We start from the raw sequence: 23,122 nt of genomic DNA, 5'->3' as shown, positions 1-23,122 counted from the left end.
TGGGGAAAAAAAAAAAAACAGAGGAAAAAGGTAGCTGGGATAATTTAAGGAAAGCTGGCAAGAAACAAGCCAAGCTAAAGCCAGGCATTTAAAAGTAAGAATAAACCTCCCTGAGTCATTTATTTGGGAGCTGGGAAGGTCCCTAAAGAGGCAAAGAGAAAAAACAACCAACATCAGCCACCCTCCTGGTTTTTTCCAGCCCAATAAATCTCATGTGATGTTGGTTGTGCAGTGTGACTTTGTGGTACCCCCTGACTCTGACTGCCAGGACACCTTTTCATCCAAGCTGTAATGCTTACAATTGGACTGTTTTTTAACCCAGCCCCACCAACAAAAGCACTCATAACAGATGCTTGCTCATAAAGTTTATTGACAACTGTTTGGTCCCAACACACAAACAGCACTTGAACCACGGGGGCGGGGGAGGGGGGGCGGGGGGGGGTGTTCAACAAAATAGTTAAGAAAAACATCTTGTCCCCAAAGCCTGATCAAAAGAAACAGTGCAGGATGGGAAAGGGAATTTTGGTGATAACTTTTTTCTTTTTTTACAGATAAATCTAATCTGGTACACTTTCTAGCCAGAAAGAGTGTCTCATCATCTCCATGTGCATCATCATCTAAGCATCATCATAGCATCATCATTTAAGCCTCTGGATAAAGAAGGAGTGATTAGACTGGTCACTGTGGGCACATCACAGACTCAATGCGCTTTCACTGAATTTTCATATCTTTAAACTGCAATGGTTAGCTACACTAATCCCAGAAGCATGGGCAACTCCAGCAAGTGGCAAAGAAACATCCATTCACTGTACACAACTATTCTCTGTTGCCCACAGAATAAACTGATCTTTGAGATGGCTCCAAGTGACTTTAGTGACACCTGGTGTTTTCAAAGTCCATAATCCCTTCTACGCTTGCAAACCTTAAGTCTAAGCAAGCAAGCTTATCCTCCGGATGTCTGTGAATAAGGCAACTCATGTTCTCAACACTATTACATTGCTTAAAAGCCTTAAAGAAATTGCACACGTGCCACCTTACTTCCTATGTACTAATCTGTAGAGGAAGTGCCATGAGGCCTTGAAGAGGAAGTGCCTGCAGGATTTGCACAGTGTGGCAAGCCTGCAGAGCACTTCCAGTGCAGCTCCATTTTGGGCAGGTCATGTGCTAAGAACTGGGAATCACTGGCTTCATTTAAAAGATTTTGGCAACAAAAATCCAAGTGGTAAAAAAATCCCTCTAGTGTCTTTAATTTTGTGACATTTTTTCAAAATGCTGGCTATGGAATAAAAATCCATTTTCTGGCTTTCTAGAAAAAACCAAATATAAACATTTCCCACCAAAGAAACTATCAAACTAGTGGAAGACTGTGTGCCAACAGGTTTTTTCTGCTCTATGAATGGATCTGCCTTTTTTGCCCAACAAATACAACCCATTGTAAATGTCAGGTCTCTCCAGCAGAAGTGAGAGGCCACTCATGAGCGGACACCTCAGGCACTCAGAGAGAAAGTCATTCCACAGGGTGGTGTCCACAAAGGCTGGCTTTTCCTAAATACCAACATCAGACACCACAAAAAAACAAAAACAAAAAACGATCCCAAATGTGTTTCCAATAGTGAGAAGTAACAGAAAAACCAGACATTATTAAAAGATGACAAGATGAACTAACACGGACACATTGTCACATGGAGAACTTCCCAGCTTTATAGCCAACTTTAAAGTCACAAAAACAAAAGGTTAGGTTGATTAATCTTGGCCTTCACATTACAGATAGAACTCCAGTCTCTTCCTATAGTGGAAATAGTATCAAACCCACTCTTTTTGAAGCACCTTGCCACTCAGCTGATTTACAATCTATGCGTTTGATGCATAGTTAATCAGACTCTTTCCAATACCACCTCTCAACACATTAGTAATGTGTGCCATCATTCAAACACTGACTTTAAATTCATGACACCGAGACCATCTCCTTTCCTTAACTTGATCCTTAGCAAACTGGGACAGACAGAGTAAGGAAGCGTGAAACAACTTTACAGAAAGCTCCTAAATGGAATCCCTAAATGGAAACACTTAAAAATTGAGATGAAGCCACATTGGTCAACCACAGACATAGTTAAACAAAAAACAAGGCACACCAACAAGTCACCTGGAAACCAGGAACCCTCCTATGTCAGTCTGAAAATGGCCCTCCTGACGCTCACTCATTCCCTAGTGTGTGACCCACAGGCTCACAGACGTGCTTGGCTTTTCCAAAATCACAACAACATTTGCTTAAGCAAAAGACAAAGATTGCTCAATGGGAGTTAAGCCACTTCCTGCTGAGTGATCAATCACTGCTTACTCCCTCCCACCCACATTTCATAATAGTTTAGAAACATTTGGTAAATATATTATGGATTCCTTAACGAAGGCCAGAGTTCTTTTGAATTACTGAGAGAAATAAAGGAAAAAAAAGTTCATCTGAAAGTTCAAAAGGAACATTGCCCTATGGACCATCTATAAAAGTGGCTTCTGGGGTCAAGACAGAAAATGAGGTTTTTAAGCCCATTTCTGTGTGTAGAGTCAGCTTCCCCCTCCCCATCCTAACTTAATTCTGTGTTTAAATGGGAGTTAAAGCTTAGTTATAGGTGCAAAAGAAAAGTTGGCTGCCAATCTGACTCTTTTTTTGGGCTGCTTTTTGGCTGGGCTTTCCACTGTGTCCTTGATGAACAGTGGTGTGGGAGCTTCCAAGGAGGGACTGGGAGGAGCAGGGGCAGGTGCTGGGCTGCAAGGTGAGCAGGAGTCACAGGGCAGTGTCCCCCCCTCCTTCACTGGTACTGGTATTTCAGTTTTTTCTTCTTGGTTTAAAACTACAATTCCTAGAAAGACAGAAAAGTAAATAGATTTAGTTCTAGGTCTCATAAGAAGCACTGGTTTTCAGTCCTTCTGTATTTAAAAAACAAAAACAAGCTTATAAAACCCTACCAGAACCAGGTGTGATAGGTGGCTTGTTATTCCAGCCCTCAGGAACTGAGGCAGGATTACCACAGTACCAGGTCAGTCTTGGCTACACGTCAAGATACTGTCTAAAAACACAACAAAACAAGCTAGTCATGGTGGCAAACGCCTTTGATCCTAGCACTCTGGAGGCAGAGGCAGGCAGATCTCTGAGTCTGCAGCCAGCCTGGTCTACAGAGCGAGTTCCAGGACAGTCAGAGATATACAGAGAAGCCCTGTCTCAAAAAACAAAAACAAAAACAAAAAAAAAAACCAAAAAAACAAAACAAAAAAAAACCCAAAAAACAAACTAACAAAACAAACCAACAACCAAAATGTCATATTTATGTCACAATTTAGATATTAGCTACATGGTCAATAGTCAAATATTTATAAATGACAGATCACCTCTCTTTGGATTACAAATTTTAGATAGGTCATATTTGGCTACCTATCAAAGGTTAGTTTTTCTTCCTCAGACTCTTTGCTTCTTCATTTCTTTGTTTGGTGACCAAAGACTCATAGGCCTCACGTGAACTTTCAGAGGCAGCAGGGACCTTTGTGTAAGTGAGCACCTGCCCATTCTTCTTACAGAGGCCACATGCTCACCATGGTGTTGACACCAGGGACAAGAGGAGAGCCACATGGAACCATGGCTACTTTAGAAGGTCAGCTGTCTTAGAGCACATGTAACCCACATATGTTTGAGAAAGACAGACCACTGTGCCTTAGATGCCTTCTGTGTGTAGCAAGGGACCCCTAATGCCAATGACACAGGCCAAGTGATGGTGACAGAGTCCCAGCTTCTCTTCAGGAGATGGGCAGAGAACTGTGTTCCTTAGGTTCTTGTTCTCCTCTGTCACAAGCATTTGGAAGAGCTCCTGTGTACATGTGCCAGAGCCCCATGAAGAAGCAACTCTCCAGCTCTACCACCCCTAAGCCCTCATTTCAGAGAAGCACCATGAGCCTGTGCTCTTACTGTCTTTCCATGTCAGAACAAACACTCTCCAGGCCCTGTCTAGGGTCACAAGTGTCAAACCCTGCCTTAAAAAGACTATGGACAGTGGAAGCCTCGAGTAGAGAAGAAAGTATGGGCAGAAAAAGGAATAGTCAGAATATAGTGACAAAGAGGGGAAAGTGAAGGGTCTTGAAGAGCAGCTGGGACTCCTCAAAGAAGGCACAATGACAGACTGACAAGAGGCCTTAGTCACTTAACCTGTGGAGGTGGATGCCCCACGTGGCTTGCATAGAATTCCAGTGTCCATTAGCCCCAACACCTGACACCAGGCTAGCACTAAGTTAGGATGTTAAGAGGTCAGCTTTCAGCCAGGCATGATGGCACACACCTTGAATCCTCACACTCAGGAGGCAGAGGCAGGTGGATCTCTGTGAGTTCAAAGCCAGCCTGGTATACAGAGTGAGTTCCAGGACAGCCAGAATTACAGTGAGACCCTGTCTTGAAAAAACCCAAAACCAACAACAACAAAAAGGCCAGTCAGCTTTCTTGGCTTTCAGGTCACAGGGCCTCAGACCAGCTTCCTAAAGCCCTAGCATCCACTGGACCCAAAGCAAAGGTTTGTGTAGCAGGTGACAGGTGTTGCCTAAGCAGCAGCTGAACCTCGACACGGTGGGAAGGCCAGAAGTCCCAGACGACCTAAGACATGACTCACTACTCAAAGGCTCTTCCACAGCCTGGTGACATTGGCCCCCAACTTCAGATTATACTTAATATATAAGTTAAATTTGTTAGTTGAAACCCCCATAAGGAAAGAAAGAGTCTGAATAATCAGCACAAGTACTTTTATACCTGAAACAGTGTCATTTTTCCCTTTGTCCATCAGACACCTTCTACACTGGCATCATGGGTCATTTGTTAAACCAACAGACAAGTGACCAGCATACACGGTGTGACCTACCCAGAGGCTCTTGAGGGTATTCCTCAAACTGAATGAGATCCGTGGCTTGCAGGATGACGGGATCTGGTCTTAGCTGAGGGGATGGCAGGCATGAAGGGACAGGAGCACAGAGGAGGTCAACAGGGGAGCTGTTGGTCAGGTGCAGGAGCTCCTGCTCCATCTGGCTGGGCCCTGCACAGGGAAGGCAGGCGGCTACATTCAGCACAGGCACAAAGGTCTGCTCCTGCAGCTTTCTTCAGCCCCAGAAATCAGCATGAAGTACTCAAGCACTCGTTATGTGTGTATATAATATATATAATAAACAAAAACAAAGCCATTATCAGAATACTCCTGGAAAACAATATCTGCTGAAGACTTGTGTTCTTAAGAATACTGGTCTCTGAAGAGGCCCCAAAAAGAAGAGCCTTTGGAAGGGAAACCAAACTGCCGAGGATTGGGGCAGTAGAAGGAGCCAGGGCAAAGAATCTTCAGCAATGTCAGATGCTGGAAATAGCTTTTCTCAAAGCACAAGGCACAGTAATCCTTCTATACACTCGTGATGTTGTATGAAGACCGCTCTTACATTTAATGATGGAGTTCAAGTCTATAGGATGCTGGAGTTGCTTCTGTGATACAGAGCTGGCTCTACATAAAGCCTGTGACTCAGTAGTTACCTGGAGGAGCACTTTGGACCACTGTATGTCACGCCCCATGTCAGGTCCCTGAGCCCTTTTCCTCATGGGGCATGTATGTGCTGTCTCCTTTCCACATCTAGTCTAGCAATGACCCAGCTCAGCATAGCCCATCAACCTTGGTACCTACTCACCCTGACCAGGCTTTAGCAGAACTCTATTAGACTATCAGCACAACAAATTCACCTACCCTTCCATCCACCTCTGTTTAGCCTTCCTGGCACTCTGTCCCTAGGTCTTTGAGGCTAGGCTTTCTTTCCTTCTATCACCACAGTTTTAAACAGTTATTTAGTAAACACCAAAACACACCTGATATTGGGGTATTCTTTAAGGGTCTTACTTAGCCAGTCACTCAATACTACCACATATAGACCTGTTAAACTACACACCAAATTGTACTAGGAAAAAAAAATTAATGTTTAGGTCTGGAGAGATGGCTCAACAGTTAAAAGCACATGTTGCTCTTGCAAAGAACCTGGATTTGGTTCCCAGAAACCACATAGTGGCTCACAACCATCCATAATTCCTGTTCCAGGAGATCCAATGCCCTCTTCTGACCTCCTCAGTAACCAGGCAGGTGTACACATGGTGCACAGATACATGCAGGCAAAACACTCATACACATAAAAATGAAATACATCTAATTTTTTAATGAATGCTTAACCTTAATTAAATTGCCCACTGTCCTCTTTCCTCCAAGTGTCTCACCCCAAGCCTCCTCCTGGAACTTTAAGGCTTTAACCTACTTTGTTGCTTTTCCTCTAGTACCCAGTACCTGTTCTGAGCTGGAGTTCTGATGCTATTCGAGATTCTGAGACCTCCAGGATCTGTCTGCTAACTGCAGGCTGGTCTTCATCACTGGCAGGGAACAGGCCAAGGGAGCTTAGTTGGTCTAGAAGAAAAGATCACCCATCAGAGAGAAAGGTCAGTGAGAGAGAGAATCACAATTGAGTTAAGAGAGGGGAATGGGGCTTACTTACTTTTCATGTCATTTTTTAACACTACAATTCTCTTATAACCATGTCCCTTTATCCAGACGACCTGTGTAAAGACATACCATCTGGTTAAGCAGTAGAAAAGGAGGCGAAAGTACACTAACATTCAGGTGAGTGGGGCTTCTGTGCCTGCTTCTCATACACCAGAATCAGAACTCAGTAAATGCCAACAACTTTTCTATGTCCTTTCTTTAGCTTAACAGATAGCAGAGGATAGAAATACCCTCCCTCTGCCCCCAGAAAAAGCTGAGCAACCAGAATCACAAGACACAGTATAAAAAGTACTTATGACTCTTTAATAATGTCTACTGTAGCTTTGGGACTTAAATCCATAAACTTCCCACATCAGAGTACCTACCATTTCTAATAGAAACTGAACTCAACCTCAAAGGACAGCATCTCCCAGACTCTACAACTAACTGCTGATCCTGACAGTAAAACAGCAGCCCTGACCTGGTGGCACTGCTCTCCACCTTCAGCCAGGTCAGGGTGGGAGTATGCTTTGGTTCCCAGGGGTCTCCACCACAGATCTATCACCAAATTCCTGTCTTCAGTTTCCAGGCATTCTACTGTTTCATCAGAGGCTGAGCATCCTATGTCTCAAAAGCTTGGAATCAGAGGGGTTTTGGATTTGGGACTATTTGCATATACCTAATGAGATAATTTGTGGTCTGGGTGCATTTAAACTAGAAATTCATCTATTATCATCTCATAAGCACTGTATACACATAGCCTGAAGGCACTTTAGATGTATTTTTCCTTGTTTTTATAGTAAAAAAGTGTCTTGACTGCAATTCATCACAGGTGGTCAGGGTAGACTTTCCACTGTGGTGTCATGTTGCTTCCAGAATTTTTGGAATATTTTGGGTTTTAGAATTTGACTACAGGTGCTCCCATGTGTTTCAACCCAGCTCACCTCCTTCACTGATACTTTCTAGGGCCTTGGCATCGATGTCAGGACCCTGCATAAGTTCTCTCCTCCACTCTAATTTCTCTTAGTTTTTCTGTGGACAGCAGTGATGCTTTTCCAAAGGTAAAACTAAGCTTTCCTGCCTTCCCCACAGCAAAGGGAAGCTCTTACCTGGAGGAGAAAGGCCCTCAGAACAGCTCCTACTCTAGCAGAGGCTCTAGCATTCTTGCATTTTTTCATTTCTATTTTTTGGAGTACTGAGGATCAACTCAAAGCCTTGCTGTAAGCCCCTTGAGCCACTGGAGTGGCCAGGCCCCTCCCACAAGGACCTCTTAACTGCCAGATTCCACCCACAGAATACTCTAACTTCCCTAACTGATGGACTCTGCTCCCACACTGCAGGAGTGGCCAAGTTCCTCCCCCACCACCCCAGGACCTCTGCCAGGTTCCACTCACAGAATACTCTAACTGCCCTAACTGCTGCCCCCCACCCTGCAGAGCAAAAAGCCCAATCTCTGGACATGAAATCCCACTGATCTCTACCCCGAAAAGTTCTAATCCCTTCCCAAGAAGCTCTGTATAAGCTCTCTATCCTGTTCAGTTTGCTGCTGTTTCTTGCTCAAGCAGAGGCAGCCATCCTCCTGGCTTTTTCCCTCCCAATAAATATCTTGTGTAAGGCTTGTTGTGTAGTGTGACTTTGTGGCATTCCTTGGCTTGTAGCTGCCAGGATACCTTTCCATCTAAGCTGCAATGCTTACACTTGCCATGCAGCTAAGCAAGCACTCTCACAATAGATTCTCTTCCTCTCACAGCTACTGGCTGTTCATCTGTGCATGCCACCTTACCTACCACAACAGCCTGTGCATACTCCTTGCCACACGGTAACTCAGACATCTGTGATGCTGCCCTTCCAGGATCCCTATGCTCAGGAAGTGGGCCCTGCCTGGGCCATTGTCCCCCTCACTGGGGACATAGCTATGCTGTTCTAGCCACAATCTACTTAGGACATCTGCTTAAGTGTCCTATCTGGTTACACAACCACTGAGCACACTTCTAGGAAGGATGGCCTGCAACTTACTTAGCTGGCACACAAGAATAAAAGTTTAGAAAATCATGAGAAACACTAAAGTCATTCATCTTATCTGGCAGCACTCTGATGGCACCTTATATCTCTGATCAGGAGTCAGTGATGGCTCTTCAGGAAGACACTTTCTCGGAAGCTGAGGAAAACACCTACCTGTGGGATGGCTCCCAATAGCTCCTCCACACTACTGTAGCCGTATGTTTTGGGCTGCAGTGTTTCTCCAACATACTTGGTATAGGCCATGGAAAATTCATGAAGGAAAATCTGCTGGTAGTGATAGGTGTGAAGCAAAGACCGCACATTCTTTGCAAACAAGTATAGGCTTGTGAGCTTTACACACTCTTCTGCCTTATCATTTGTAAACACCTGGCCCAGAAGAGAGAGAAGGATTAGAAACTTCCTGAGTGACCACCTCTGTCCCCTCTGGTTGAAGGCCTTCTGGCCAAGAACACTCTGAAGGCCCCAAATCAACTTGGTTTCTAGGAGGGGCTCACAGAAGGGTCTCCCAGGGCCCTAGGAGGGGTTCATGGCAAGGCCTTCCAGGCAGGCTAAACAACCCAGGGCAACTTTGATTTCTCTGCAGTGTAATCCTGTCAAGTTTGAAGAAACTGTGTGAGCAGGGAAGGAAAGCAGGGAACTTGCAATCCCAAAGCAAGCAGACAGGAAAGATGACACAATCTCAAGAGATACACACAGTGGCTGTGGCCACTAGCTCTCATCTCCCAGAAATAATGTGAGGCAGAACAATGGTGGCTATCCTTGCAAACACACACAAAACTCCTGTGTCTTCTGGTACCCAGCTTGTGTCTTCTGGTACCCAGCTTTTGAAACTATATGTGGAGACTGAAAAACAAAAACAAAAAAAAAAAAACCCAAAAAAACAAAACAAAAACCTAGCAGTATAAAAATGTTTCTGAATCCCAACAATCAAAAATTAGTTGGAAAGCCAAACTCATAATGAACCCAAGGTGTGTTTCCACAGCACTTCTCCACACTGTATCACACTCTCAGCGTCACCCATGCTGTCCTGCCGTGCAACACCAACAAATGCTACCTGAATGACCTCAGTCAGATTTGCATCTACAGTATGCTATTAATGTAGCGTTTTTACTGCTCACTTCAACTTGCTATTATTTAACTCTGAAAAACATCAAAGACGCTCCAGGTCCTACAGTTTCAAGATTCAGCCAAGATTCTTTTACATGAAAGCAAACAAGTACATCCATCTCAATATGCAGATCTGTTCTTTTGTAAATGGTAAAAACCGTACGCATACCAATCAGTTATTCTCCAGTTCCATGAGCTCCAAAGCCTTTTTCTGACTTCTGTGGGCACCAGGCATGCATTTGGTGCACATATATAAATGCAAGCAAAACATTCATACACATAAAATAAATCAATCTAACAGTAAATAAATAAATGCAATTTTTTTTTTTTAAAAAAAAAAGAGGCCATGAATTTGAGAGAGAGCAAGAAGGGGGTGTATGAGAGGGGATGGGAGAGGAAATGGAAGGGGGAAATGATGTGATTCTATTTTAATTTCAAAAGATAAAAAATTACTAAAAGAGGTGGGCAATGGTGGTACACGCTTTTAATCCCAGCACTTGGGAGGCAGAGGCAGGCAGATCTCTGTGAGTTCAAGGCCAGCCTGGTCTACAGAGTGAGTTGTACATAGAGTAACCCTGTCTCAGAGGGGAAAAAAAATTACTAAAAGAAAGAAAAATGGCCAGCCAATTTCAGAACCTCCAGTGTTCCTCCAGCTCTACACACACTAATGCAGACCTAACAGGACTCCAGAAGAGCTGGGCTGAGAAGCTTCCAATATGATGGGTCTGAAGACCCATTCATAAATGTACCTCCACTAAGTAAGGCAGACTCTTCAGTAGCTCTGTCAAGGTCATGAACCCATATTCACAGGGGTTAAGAGGAGTACTGTGGGTGGTTTCGTAATGTCTCCTGAGCTCATCAACAGAAAGATAGGTATTTTCTTCCCAAGACATCAACAACACCAGCAACTGGGCGGTAAGAGACCGCAGAGACTTCTTGTTGATCAGCTGGATCTGTTTGCCAGACTTCAGATCAGCAACCTAAAGAAAGGAGAATGCAAACCCAGTTCAGATCATCTCATTCTGACTAACAAGACCAACAGAGGTTCTTACACTAAACAGAGTGAGTGGGTTTCTTTGTGACAGCAACCAACACTTAGAATGACACTGGAGCAGAAACTGCTTTCACCCTCCTACAGTTCGACCCATAAGCCCAAACTCCACCCATTCATCTTTCATGTAGTATTTGGAAGACACTGTTGTGGTCCTCTGCTTCTGTGTTCTTTCTTTCTTGCTGTTTTCCCCAAAGACAGACAGGTGAACTTGTTAGAATTCTGCCTTTACTCCAGCTATACATGTGCAGTTCAGGATCTTGTGTCTTACATCATCAGTGTGGGCTAGGGACTATGTGCATGCAGTGTGGTCACACAATCTGGCCTTAAAAAAGCCAGATGCAGGCCCCACCCTTTCTCTCTGCTCCCCCCCCCTCCAACCATCTTTCTCTCTTTCCTCCCCAGGCCTGGTCCTTTTATCCCTCCTCCCCTTCCTCCTAATAAAAGTTCTCTGTAACTAGGTAGTTGTGGCCATGGCTTGTCACCTTTCCACATTGCCACTTATTCATTTCATTGGTGCCGTAGACTCAGATAGGACATTCTGCCTGATCTGTGTCCAGGGCTAAGCATTGTTGGAAACCTATACCGAAGAACTGTGACTGCCCGCTCCACTTTTTTCATTTGCCCAGCCACTGGACCGCTCTGCACACACCACACATGCCACCAAGATTGGTGAGTTCCCCTGCCATTTCCCACGAGTCTCCCACGACTGTAGCCTGAGCTATATTCCTTGTTCCAGATCCTGGGGGGGGGGGGGGCGGGGGGCGGGGCTCGGGCTGCACTGGCACCAACTCATTCTTTCTCTTGATGAAGAGGTCAATGCTGTCGGACCCCCAGGGGGTCCTCCTGCTGCGTTTGCTCCCAGCCCTTACTCCTCTCTTGATGAATCGGGCAGTAACCTGAGCTGACTCATAGATCCTTCTCCAACCTCGGGGTTGACTAGAACTGGAGTCTGATCCTGTTTCTTTATTTTAATTTTTTATTTTTCTCTCGGCGCTGCAGCCATGGGACGTAGGGGCTTCCTCCTCATGGTTCCATTCCTCCTCTGACAAATGCCTTAAATATTTCCAGATACCATTAAGTTTGGCTGCTTGAACCCTGATATTTCACAGGAATTATCTAACTTCTGCCAGTGAATGGGTAAATGAAAAGAGTTACCTTATCCCCAAGCTTTCTACGGAAGCTCTGAACCCTTCTCCCTCTCCAATTCTGATTCTTTCCCTGCCATGTGCAACCACTTCTGTCTATCTGACTTCCGCTCCACTCTCCAGTATTGGGTGGGCATCTTCTGCCCAACCCTGGTTCTAACCTTAACTCACCTTAACTCCTCCCACTCGTTCTCAAGCTGCCCTGAGAGGCACAGACGGGTCTAAAATCAGGGTCTAAAATAAGTTTATGATCAGTTTATACCCTGCCTCCTGGCAGGTCTTCCTAAAGCTGTCCTCAAGCCAGCAGACATCAAGAAAAAAAAAATTCAAGACATGGAATAAAATCTGTCTCTTGTCCCCCAGACCTCCCCGATATAAGGGCTAAAACTTAAGCATCTGGAGAGCAAGGCTCCTGACCCCACAGGTGGGAGTGTCAGCTGTGGTATTTAAGGTATACCAGGGGAGAGATGAAAAAGCCCGAGAACAGAATTGCCAAGTGCTGGCACACGCTGTCCGACTGGCTCCCAAAAGCCACTGGGTCCCTGTTTTAAGTGCAGGGAAAAAAAAAAAAGAGGCCACTTTGGCTAGTACGTGCCCTGCCAGGCCATCAATTGAGCCTTGTTCAAAGTGCCACCTAGAAAGACAACCGGTCATCTGACTGCACCCAGGCACCAAGGGGCATGGGAGCATCAAGCTAAGACCTCCAGCAGACCTCTAGGCTTGGCCACAGGCTCGCTTGCAGGGAATCCAGAACACAGCATGGAAGCGATCCATTTCCTTCTTTCTGGACACCAGAGCCACTAACCCAGTCCTGGGAGTTTTGGGGTCTCACCTCTCCTCGTTTCCCTATTGTTGGGGTAGGGAGGACAGCCTTAGATTTAATTGTACTTTCAGGGTTACTTATGGGAAAAGGTTTTCCAGCTAAGATAGGAGCTTTCATTTCATTGCTCCCTCCATGTGCCTCACTCCAGACCTGTCAGAAGTGCTTCTCCTCCTCAGGCACACAGACAGGGCCCTGATATCTGCCTTGTCCATAACTCCAGAAGAATGAGGTCTCACCCCACAAGCTTTTCTCTTCCTGGTTCCCTCTTCTAATTAACTGCTCAGCTAATGGTTACAGAATCACCACAGAACTGGAGTCCAGGGATCATCAAGTAAGAAACTCTAACAGTTAAAAGGTATTTATACCCCCAGACCCAAAAGTATCTGGGCTCTAAAAAAATTTTAATATAATCATCTATTACTGTTAAATGCTCTCAACAATTGATCACCTCTCTCTCCTGGATGCTAGACTAGTAAAGGAAACAGGTGCCTTAAAATAATGTCTCTGATAAAGCTTATCTCAGGTTAAAAAAAATTAAAAATTGTTCCAATCTCTCTGTCTCTCTTGTTAACACTAACCAATACAAGCAGAGTATTAAACACTATAATGGTCACTAATTTTCTCATAGCTGCTTCTTAATATGTTCAAAAATTTTCCCAAGCTCCAGAAACCAGCTTAAGTCCATCTGGACAGGTCGGATCTACGTCAGATAAGTGCCAAACACAAACTCCCCTGGTCTGGGAACACTCTAAAGAAAATAAAAATAATGATTCCTTTTTTCCTAAACGTTCTCTGTCTTACCAGCATCCTGTCAGATACAAAAGCAGCCAGAGTGTGAAGCCAAGAGGGATGAACGGCTCCAAGGCAGCAGGACAGCCCACCATCCCAGGACGCCTACCTCCCCAAGAGCCAACCAATGCCCACCAAGTCAGCTGGAAGCAGTTTTTCTGGGAGGAACGACGCCCCCTATTCCTATTCAAAGCCCCTTGCTTTTTTATAATAAGTAAAATGTGTGGAATGTTAGAATTCTGCCCTTACTCCAGCTACGCATGCGCAGTTCAGGGTCTTGCGTCTTACATCATCAGTGTGCACTGGCGACTACGTGCCCGTGGTGTAGTCATGTAATCTGCGCCTTAAAAAAGCCAGACACAGACCCCACCCTCACTCTGCTCTGCTCCCTCCCGCCCCCACCCCTCTCTCTTTTTCCTCCTGAGGCCTGGTCTTTTTATCCCTCCTCCCATTCCTCCTAAGAAAGCTCTCTGTAACTAGGTAGTCGTGGCCATGGCTCATGACCTTTCCACGCGGCAACCAGCGCCGCCGCCAGCGCTGCTTATCATTCATTTCAGAACTGACATGCTTCGGCCAAGCTAGTGACTAGGCTTGGTGAACACAAGGAGAACTGCACTTTTCTGAGGCCCTACAACTAATTTTAAAGCTGACATTTTCATCTGCTATGTATCTAACCGATCATTTCAGATTCTCAAGGAGACAAAGAACTTAAGGGAAGGAACCTGTGAAAGATATATGGCATCGTCTGGGCACCAAATACTAAGGCAAAGACAAGTGCTTGGTGACTGAGAGAGATATTGGCCTTCAGATGCAGGACCTGCCATAAACCTTAACTGCAGGTAGCAGAGCTCTGTGCACTTGTACCACCGGCCAGTGGATCCACTCTTCTCCCTTAGGCTTCTTCCCCATTGGCTTTGCTTTCTCTGCAAGAACCAAAGGGCTCATCACCTACATTAAGACCCAAGGGATCACATGCTTGTCCTCTTAAGGACTCTGGACTCACCCCAGCATCAGCACATCTTTATTTTTCAGATGCACTCTGGACTGAGATAAGAACATAGTGCATTCAATTAGTCAGCAGATACAAGTCCAGAGGGTTCAAGTCACTGTCTTAGGATCCCAGACCAATTACCAATACTGCTGCTTTTTAAGAAAACCAAACAAAACTGTTTCTTTGATTCTGCTGAAACCCATCTCTTGATCTCAAACATCTAGGACATGGTTCAGAAGTAACAATGCTTGGAGCACACTCAAGGCTCTTGTAGACAGCTTGGGAAGCTGTGCCTGGCATTTCCCTCAAGCTCCTCACGGGGCTCCAGTGGGCAGCCAAGATTGCACTGGGTCTCTCACCTTTTCCTGCTTTTGCTAATTGAACCAAAATTCCCATTAATTAATCTTTGGCTCTGGTTCAGAGTCTTGATCCGGTTTTTGTGGTTTTGAAACAGGGTCTCATTGTAGCCCAGACTGGCCTTTGCAGGTAGCCAAGAACAAGTCCTTCTCAACCCTTTAAGGAATGGAATCCACCTCAAGGTGAAGACACACCCTTAACTCTTCCCTCAGTTAAGAAAAGGGCTGGAGAGATGGCTCATTGGTTAAGAGCACACTGTCTGCTCTTCCACAGAACGAGGTTTCAATTCCCAGCATGACAGATCACAACCATTTGCAACTCCAGTCCCAGAGGATCCAAAGCCCTCTTCTGGCCTCTGTGGGCACTGCAAATACGTGGTGCACACACATGTAAGCAAAATACCCATATACATAAAAATACCAAATGTTCTTTAAAAACTGTTTATTCAGTTGTTCAAGAAAAAGACCCAGCTAAATGATGTGTGGGTTCATCATAAGACAAAGTACTTTTCCTTCCCAGAATTTCCAACCCCCACCCACAAGCCACCATGAGGCATGGCTGTGTCTACCCACCTTTCAGTCTTGACTTGGGAAGCCCTATATTCCTTTTTCTCTTCCGTCTTTTCTTTCGATACAGCCAGAGCCTAGGAACATGTTCCCTGGTACTCTGAGCTTCCTTACATTTTCTGTAAAACTACCCTCCTCACCATGTGGCTGACCTCTGTGCCAGCTTTTCAAATAGTATGGCTTTGTCTCCTCTCTTTTCCACTCTTCTAGGTACAGCAAAATTTACAGCCTGCCTACCTGGTTTTTCTTTTTTTAAACTATAATTGACCTCAAGCTTCCATTTTGAGTCTGTTTTTAGATTTTTTCTTCAATAAGACTAAAAACCTCAAGAAGAAACTCAGATGTCCTATTTCTTGGGGATCAGTGCTGGCTCTGCCAGACTCCTCAGGGTTTCTGGCAATACTAATTGCCTGCCTTTTAATGATGTAACAAAGGAAAAGATGGATCTGCTCCCAAACCTCTAGACAGTACTACTTTCCTCGATCTCTCCTGTTTTCTCTCAAGTCTCAGTCCTTTTTCACTTGGTTCTGTTTCTCCTTGTATGCAGTACTGAGGACTGAACCCAGGGCTTTGCAAGCTGAGCACGCTCTCTACTACTGAGCTGTAATCCAGTCTTTTTATTTTTTTCAAAATCAGAGATAGAGTCTTGTTAAGTTGCCCAGGCTGGTCTTGAATTTCAAGTATTCCTGCTTTAGCCTCCTGAGGTCCTGGGATTATAAGCCAAGCTTCTGTTTCTCAAGTGACCATCTTAGCACTAAGGGGCCACTAGTTCACTGGCATTCCTGTCAACAATTTAAGTTCTTCTGCCCCTAGGTCCTTTTTGTTTTGGTCATCTAGCCAGCTCTCACCATGAGCCCAGCCATCAGCTTCTGAACCTGCACCTGTGTGATATGCCAATGGTGGCTGTCTCTATCATCCATCTGTGAGCATCAGCTCCCCATGTGCACAATGTTCCTCATCCTTGACTCCACACATCAGACCTTCTCTGAGCTCTTCTACCTTAAGCCTTGACTCCTCTTCTCTTTAAACAGCTACTATAACCTTCCATTTAATGATAACATAGCACTCTTTTCCTGGTGACAAATGCCAGAATTAGTTTTACTAGGGTCGACCTAATAGCCCTCATTCTTGTGAAAGATTAAGGCTTCCTTCTGGTCTACCTCCACCTCCTCATCATACTACCCAGAAGCCCTTTCTCATCTGTGTCTACTCATTTCCCAGAAGCCTTTCTTGCCTGTGTCTGCTCATTTCTCAAGTCATCCTTCTTTGATACTCCCAAACACACTCAATTGCAGCACCTGAATATTGGCCCAGCTGCTCATTAGTTCCCTTCATCCCCTATATCTAGCTGCGGCCATCACGTTTTTCCTCTCACAAGCAAGCTAGCCAAAAGCTGTGGCAAATCCTGCTGCCATTTTCCCTTGACATCTCATTGCTGCCCCTACTCCAAGTGCTGTTCTCAGCAGCAAGCCAGTCACCTCCACCCACCTAAGAAGTCTCATGGAATGCAACTGGCCACTCTCCTTCTGTTTCCTCAAACCTATTGGCAATGGGTATATAGCCAGATTCTCTCTGTGCCTCTGACTGATGGTGCCACCACTTCCTGCTTCCCTTTCCATTTCTTCCTCCTGGCAATTATTCCCTAGTCCTGTGCTATAGATGTTCTGGAAACTGGCCAGCAGCTCTACCTATAAGTGGGAAAGGAAAGCATAAGAGGGCAGGGAAGAGGAAGAAGGTGCCCTCTAAAAGAGTTTTGCAGCCATAAGGGTGCTGCAAGCCATAGGAAAAACGTAATGAAATTCAGCTACTATCACAAAAGCTACTACTTCTCAGAAAAGCCAAAGACTTCTCCAAAGGTCAAGCCATGGCTTAAGAAGCCTTGGTGGTATTTTAGCTTTTGTATGTATATTAGCTGGTTCTTACAGTGATTTTCTTGTAATGCTATGTGTGCTTCCTAGAACTCCTAACAGTGTATTTATCTAAAATGCCTATCAAGCATCCAAGGTCAAACAAAACAATACCTGTCTCCTAGGTCAGGCAATAGCTTTATTTCTTGTGCTATTTAGGGTGAGACCCTCCTTTCTTATACAACCTTACTAATAAGATCCCTCACTTCTTACCTAACCACTTCTAGGAATGTAGACTGAGCACATAGATCCCCTTTGGGATATACTAACCCATCACTAGCACTCAGCTGACCTCCTCTTTTACCACTCCCATTTTGGGTTGTAAAAGAAAGCCTGGTGGTCACTGCCTGAGGAAAATTCTTACCTACCTTTATGACCCCATAAGAATTCAAGCCTGATGACCTTGCTCTGGCAGAGGATGGATATTGCTTGGGTTTATAACTGAATACTTCAGAGACTTGAGAGGACTCAGAGGTATAAGGAGATGGAGAGGAAGAAAAGAGTGGAGAACTTGAGGATGGAGAATGGAGAGGGAAAAGGAGGATTTTTGATCAGAGAGTACGTGTGGACGGGATGGAAGATGAGGAAGAACCAGACTGGGAACTACTAGCTGGGTAAGAACAAGATGAGAAGGACCAAGATGAGGCAGAATTAAGATGAGAGAAATTAGGCAAGAAAGGAGCTAGGCATGAGAATAGAACTAAAGTTGTGTTGATAGGATTTTATCTCAGAGGAATAAAGTAGACGGACAAAGAGCTTGGTGTACTTAGATTCATTTTCCAAAAATAATTCTCGCCATTTGTAGTTTCTCTCCTGAGTCCCTGGGAAGTATAATATTAAGACTGGTCCTTTTAATATTATATAAGACAAAGGCAATTCTAAGCTTGTGCTTATTCTTTAAATGACCCCTAAATAAGTCAGGATCCATGGAAGATACATGATACAGTTTCTCAGGAATCTTGGAAACAAAGAACTCTCTGGAAGGATTCAACTTTACCTGAGCATACACACCCTAGGGTAAAAAGTGACCTTGTCAAGTTCAGAATGCTCGTAAATAAAGATATAAAAGGAAGACCATGAATCTAAAGTATCAAATCAAGCTACCTTGTATTACCTAGTAAGGCACACTGCTGTGACACACAGAGTACAGAAATGCTGTGTGTACTACAACACCCCATGTGGACCATGACACAGCCTACTCAGTAGAAGGACATTGGCTTACCTTTACAACATGGCATAGCTTTTGTGTCAAAGCAGAGACTGAGCTGACATTGTAGTCTTGGAGACGAAATGTATAGCCAAAAGTTTTAGCATATTCTGTAAGCAGATCTGTCATCATAAGGCAGTTATCTTTTTGGGATCGCAGAAGCTTAACAAACTGGGCAGCTAGAGCTTTGAATCGCTCCACTTCGGTCAAAGTCAGGATTTTCTCTTCTCCACATTCCAACACCTTAAAAAACACATAGGGAGGAAGGAGGGGTTTGAATACATGATTGTATGTAGAGTTAAATAGCATGGAAACGTACACATTGGTCATTTAAGATGGGAGTGTGGTTATGGAGGTGCAGTTCTGCAAGATCAAAAAGCTCTTCCCTGGGCACTCAAATACACATGTAAGACATTCCTTTTTCTGGCGGTAAATTCTGGTATACATCTTACAACAATAAAAAGTTTTAACAAAACTTTGGGAGTCAAAGACCATGTAGATAAAATTAATAACAGAAATCCAACCCCACTTGGAAGAGTCCATCATGAATTCCCCCGACCTCCAGCCAACGAGATTTGGGAAGCATGGTGCTGCTCAAAAATACCCAGTTTAACATTTAAACAACCGCATCCCATTTTCAGTGATTACTCTAACACAAGTTGAAGATTTTTGTTTGTTTTGTTTTTTCGAGACAGGGTTTCTCTGTGTAGCTTTGCACCTTTCCTGGAACCACTAACTCACTCACAGGCTGGCCTCAAACTCACAGAGATTCACTTGGCTCTGCCTCCCAAGTGCTGGGATTAAAGGCGTGTGCCACCACCGCCTGGCGAAGATTATTTTGCTGTTTAACCCAGGCTGGCTTCAATCATAGAATTCTCCAGCATTCACCTCATAAATTCTGGGATTACAGAACAAATCCCCCATTTGTCTAAAATTACTAACAGTTTTAATGATGAGACTATTTCAAACTCATAACTAAAAACAGTAACAATACCTTCCTATACATTGCTCAGAAAAACAAAGAATTAGAATCTCTTCACTTACTTGTAAAATCTCAGGTATGGCTTCCAAAAGTTCCACCAGCTTGGTAAATCCATAATATGCAAGTTTGCACTGCCGGCCAAAGTGGTGGTGGTAACAGGGAATGAACTTGTTAAAGGGCATCCGGAAGTGGGGCTGGTGGCGCAGCAAGTCCACAACATCCTTGGAGAACTGCTTTGTCCTTTCTATCTCATCCTGAGTTCGTTCTTTAAAACACAAAGCACCTTAGACATCAGGCTTCCACTCACTGTGTTTAGTACCGGCCTGTAGTGTGTTACTGGAGTCACAGAGGTCAGCTTTGCCTTCCCCAGCCACACAGCCTAAAATCAACTAGACACTTGGTACTAGGTTCTTTGCCAGTGGTTCTTATACAGGCTCAAGGCATAATCATGAGAAGTGAGGTTGCTACTGTGGGAGGTGAGAGACACATGTCATCACCTACAAGACAGGAACAATTTATAAAACCTGTCCACTACACCTATGTGAACAAGACAGACAGAGGTCTAGGTCTTCAAGCAATACAACGTTACTTCTATGAAATCACACTTCTGAACATTCACACATTTTTTGTTTATTCATTTGATCTTCAGTTCAAAGTTGCCAGCAGAAAAGACTATTAGGCATCAAAACTTTAACAAAATTAAAGAAAAGAAAATTAAACAATGATCTTCATTTCTATTAATTTTAAATTCACTAGAAGAGAAGTGGGAAAAGACATACACTCTAAGTTTTATTTAACTCTGGAAACCTGTGACCTCAGGGACACAAAGACACTCTACCTGGTAAGGCAGGGGAGTATGATATAAGTAACAGGTCTGTTTCCCAGACTTGACTGTACTGAACAAGTGGAAAGACAAATGCCACATTTCAATGATTTGTTTTCTTCCAAAGTATGCATGGTGAAATAGTTCTCAGAGCTAAGACAGAGTCTCCATCAGGTGACATGGACACTAGAAACTGGGGCACACAGTTGGGAAGCATTTAACAAAGCTTCTTCTCCCCTTTGAGTAGATTCTTAAGAAACCAGTGTGCTTTCTTATAGGACACATGGCTTCCTTTCCTCCAAAGAACACAGGTTCTGTGTACCAGGCAGTTTTACAAACCACACTTCTCAGTGAACCATTAAGAACCATGGAAAGGGAGAGAAAAGGGCAACCTCCCCTAAAAAAACCAAAAATCAAAAAACTATTTCATTTAAAAGTAGTCAATGACTAGGATCATGTCTGCAATCCCAACACTTTGGGAGGCTGAGGTCAGAGTACTACTCTAAGTCCAAACCAGCCTTGGCTACACACTGAAGTTGGGTCTCAAAAGTACAATAAAAACAAAGACACTACTGAGATAGACAACATCCCTCCACATACCTCTTTTGCGGATACAAATGACCATGTCGTCATCTTGTTGGGACAAGCAGATGGTTGTGTCTGGTATCTCTGATATGATATCCATCAACTCACAGACACCATATTCTGTGACATCCCAGTCCTTTGAGAAACACCTATGTTTTAACATGGGAAATGGGTAAAGATGGGTAAAACTGTTGTCATAGTAACAAGCTTTACAAAACTCTGTTTAACAGAGACGTAAGAGGACTGTTTAAAGCTTGTGGGAAGAAAGAGCATTAAAAAATGTGTTTTTTTTTTTTTTTTTTTTTTTTAAAGCTTCCCATCAACTCACCAATGATAAGCCTGTGAGAATTCTTTCACAACGACCTGCTTGCTGGCCTGGGACTTGAGAAGTTTTAGTAAATTCTGAGTAAAACGTTTCACTTGGGCCCTATGTGTAAGGGTCAGCAGACGCTTGGAGCCCATTCCAAGAATCTGAAAATGAAATGTTCTGGTTACTTATACTATGAAGAACTCAAAAGATATGTAGTGTCAACCTCGTCTGTCTTCCTTGCTTTTGTTACTCTCAGAGTATCTCCCTCTATGTACAATGTTTGCAATTTGAAATGGACACAATTCAACATGTATAGTTAAAAAGAACAATGGCCCAGCTGTCTGGGGCCAGGTTCATTTGTTTTCAAAGTGCTATTGTCTCAAATGATCATGTGAGCACAAAGAGAAAGAACACATGCTCAGTCTGGATGACTAAATTTCAACTCTAAAAGATAGCTAAAGTTTTTCAGGCCTTTTTAACAAGTGGGAAATTATGAAAACACTGTCATCAGGGGAAGTTACAGGCAGCCTAGATAGGATTCAGTGCTAAACCCTAGTCCAGTGACTAATGTCCAACTTATGAAGGGTAGAGCCCTCAACTCCCTGGTAGGTACCAAGCAAATGATGATTACAGCAGTCCCTTGTAATGAGCATCCCAGAGAACACTACTGGAAAGGTACCAGCCCATAGACACTGGAAGGAAAATGCCCACAGGCCTCTAGGGAATTCTTCCAGGTTGGAAATTTGTAGTTTCCTCAAAACTTGGGAGGGCGCCTGCATTTTGAAGCAAGCTCTTAGAGAAATAAGGTTACTATTTGTCTGTGTCTTTGGCTGTGGCAGCTGAAGTCATGGAAGAACACTCCTTTCTTTGAACAAATAACCCCTCCTACCCTTTACCTGTAACACATGAGGCACTGCTTCTAGTAGCTCAATCAGCTTGGAATATCCATAATCTGAAACCCGGCACTGCTTTGCAAAATGGTGATGGTATGAAGGGATGAAATTGCTAATTGGTAGTATACAAGATGGTTGGTTCTTCAGTAAATCAATGACTTCTCTGCTGAACTGGATCAGCTGGGGATTACCCACAGGACTTTTAGAACGCAGAAGCCAAGGGTCTGGAGAAGGAAAAAACATGAAGACCTCAGGCATAATTTCACTGACACAGTGAACATAGTGTGCTCAATATGCAGCAAGCTGCTGTTTCAAGTTTCAGCTTGCACACACAGGCGCCACATAACAAAACAAACAGGCCATCTTACTATAGGCAGGCAAACTATTCCCCCTAATTCTCAAAAGGTGTCAAAGGAAAGCACAGAGTATTCTAGGGTTACGGCAGAAGTGAAGTTGAACAAGGATTTCTATATTTCACTGGCTATATTTCAAAGATCCATTTATCATTTGGACATATCGGTAATATTTTTCAGACAGTATAGATGGGCCCCAGGCAGGTGACCCATGAGAATGGAATTAACCAATAATGGAGCTGAAACATTAACCAGAAAGCTATGGGAGGCAGTAACTAGAGCAGGACGGAAAACAGACTGAGAAACAGATCTAGCTACCTACTTCCTTCCTGAAACCGTCTCACTATGAAGCCCTAGCAGGACTGGACCACACTATGAACAGCAAGCCTTCTGTCTCCTAAATGCTATGATAAAGAGGTCTGCACCATCACACCTCACAAAAACAAAAACAACCTACGTTGAGCTGGAATAGTGGCAAATGCCCTTAATCTTAGCATTAGGGCAGGGAAGGCTGAAGCAAGAGGATCCATGAGTTTAAGATAAGCCTGGGTTATACAAGTAAGACACTATCTCCAATAATTATTATTATTATTAGTAGTAGTAGTGATAATAATAATAGTAATACAAAACCTAAAAATAAAACGTTAAAAAAAAAATCAGACAAAAATCTTTATAGAAGTG

General features: G+C 43.9%; 1 protein-coding gene across 6 annotated transcripts in view; it reads right to left on the bottom strand.

Moving 5' to 3' along the window:
* Positions 1-350: 350 nt before the first annotated feature.
* The window catches only part of Marf1 (meiosis regulator and mRNA stability factor 1), a 48,255-nt gene continuing 25,483 nt past the window's right edge, over positions 351-23,122 (bottom strand). For all 6 annotated transcript variants that reach the window (XM_016002410.3, XM_076577812.1, XM_076577814.1 and 3 more), the window contains 11 exons: positions 22,092-22,312; positions 21,214-21,356; positions 20,901-21,034; positions 19,540-19,742; positions 18,511-18,738; positions 10,406-10,636; positions 8,703-8,915; positions 6,541-6,601; positions 6,336-6,452; positions 4,890-5,060; positions 351-2,855 (listed from right to left, as the gene is read on the bottom strand). In XM_016002410.3, the coding sequence (XP_015857896.1) occupies positions 2,608-2,855; positions 4,890-5,060; positions 6,336-6,452; positions 6,541-6,601; positions 8,703-8,915; positions 10,406-10,636; positions 18,511-18,738; positions 19,540-19,742; positions 20,901-21,034; positions 21,214-21,356; positions 22,092-22,312 (1,970 nt within the window). In that variant the 3' untranslated portion in view covers positions 351-2,607. The remainder of the gene's footprint in view (positions 2,856-4,889; positions 5,061-6,335; positions 6,453-6,540; positions 6,602-8,702; positions 8,916-10,405; positions 10,637-18,510; positions 18,739-19,539; positions 19,743-20,900; positions 21,035-21,213; positions 21,357-22,091; positions 22,313-23,122) is intronic.

The sequence above is a fragment of the Peromyscus maniculatus genome, chromosome 8, assembly GCF_049852395.1.
Source record: "Peromyscus maniculatus bairdii isolate BWxNUB_F1_BW_parent chromosome 8, HU_Pman_BW_mat_3.1, whole genome shotgun sequence".
NCBI classification, from domain to species: Eukaryota; Metazoa; Chordata; class Mammalia; order Rodentia; family Cricetidae; genus Peromyscus; species Peromyscus maniculatus.
Note: the sequence above shows the minus strand (reverse complement) of the source record. Positions and strands in the feature narration are given on the sequence as shown.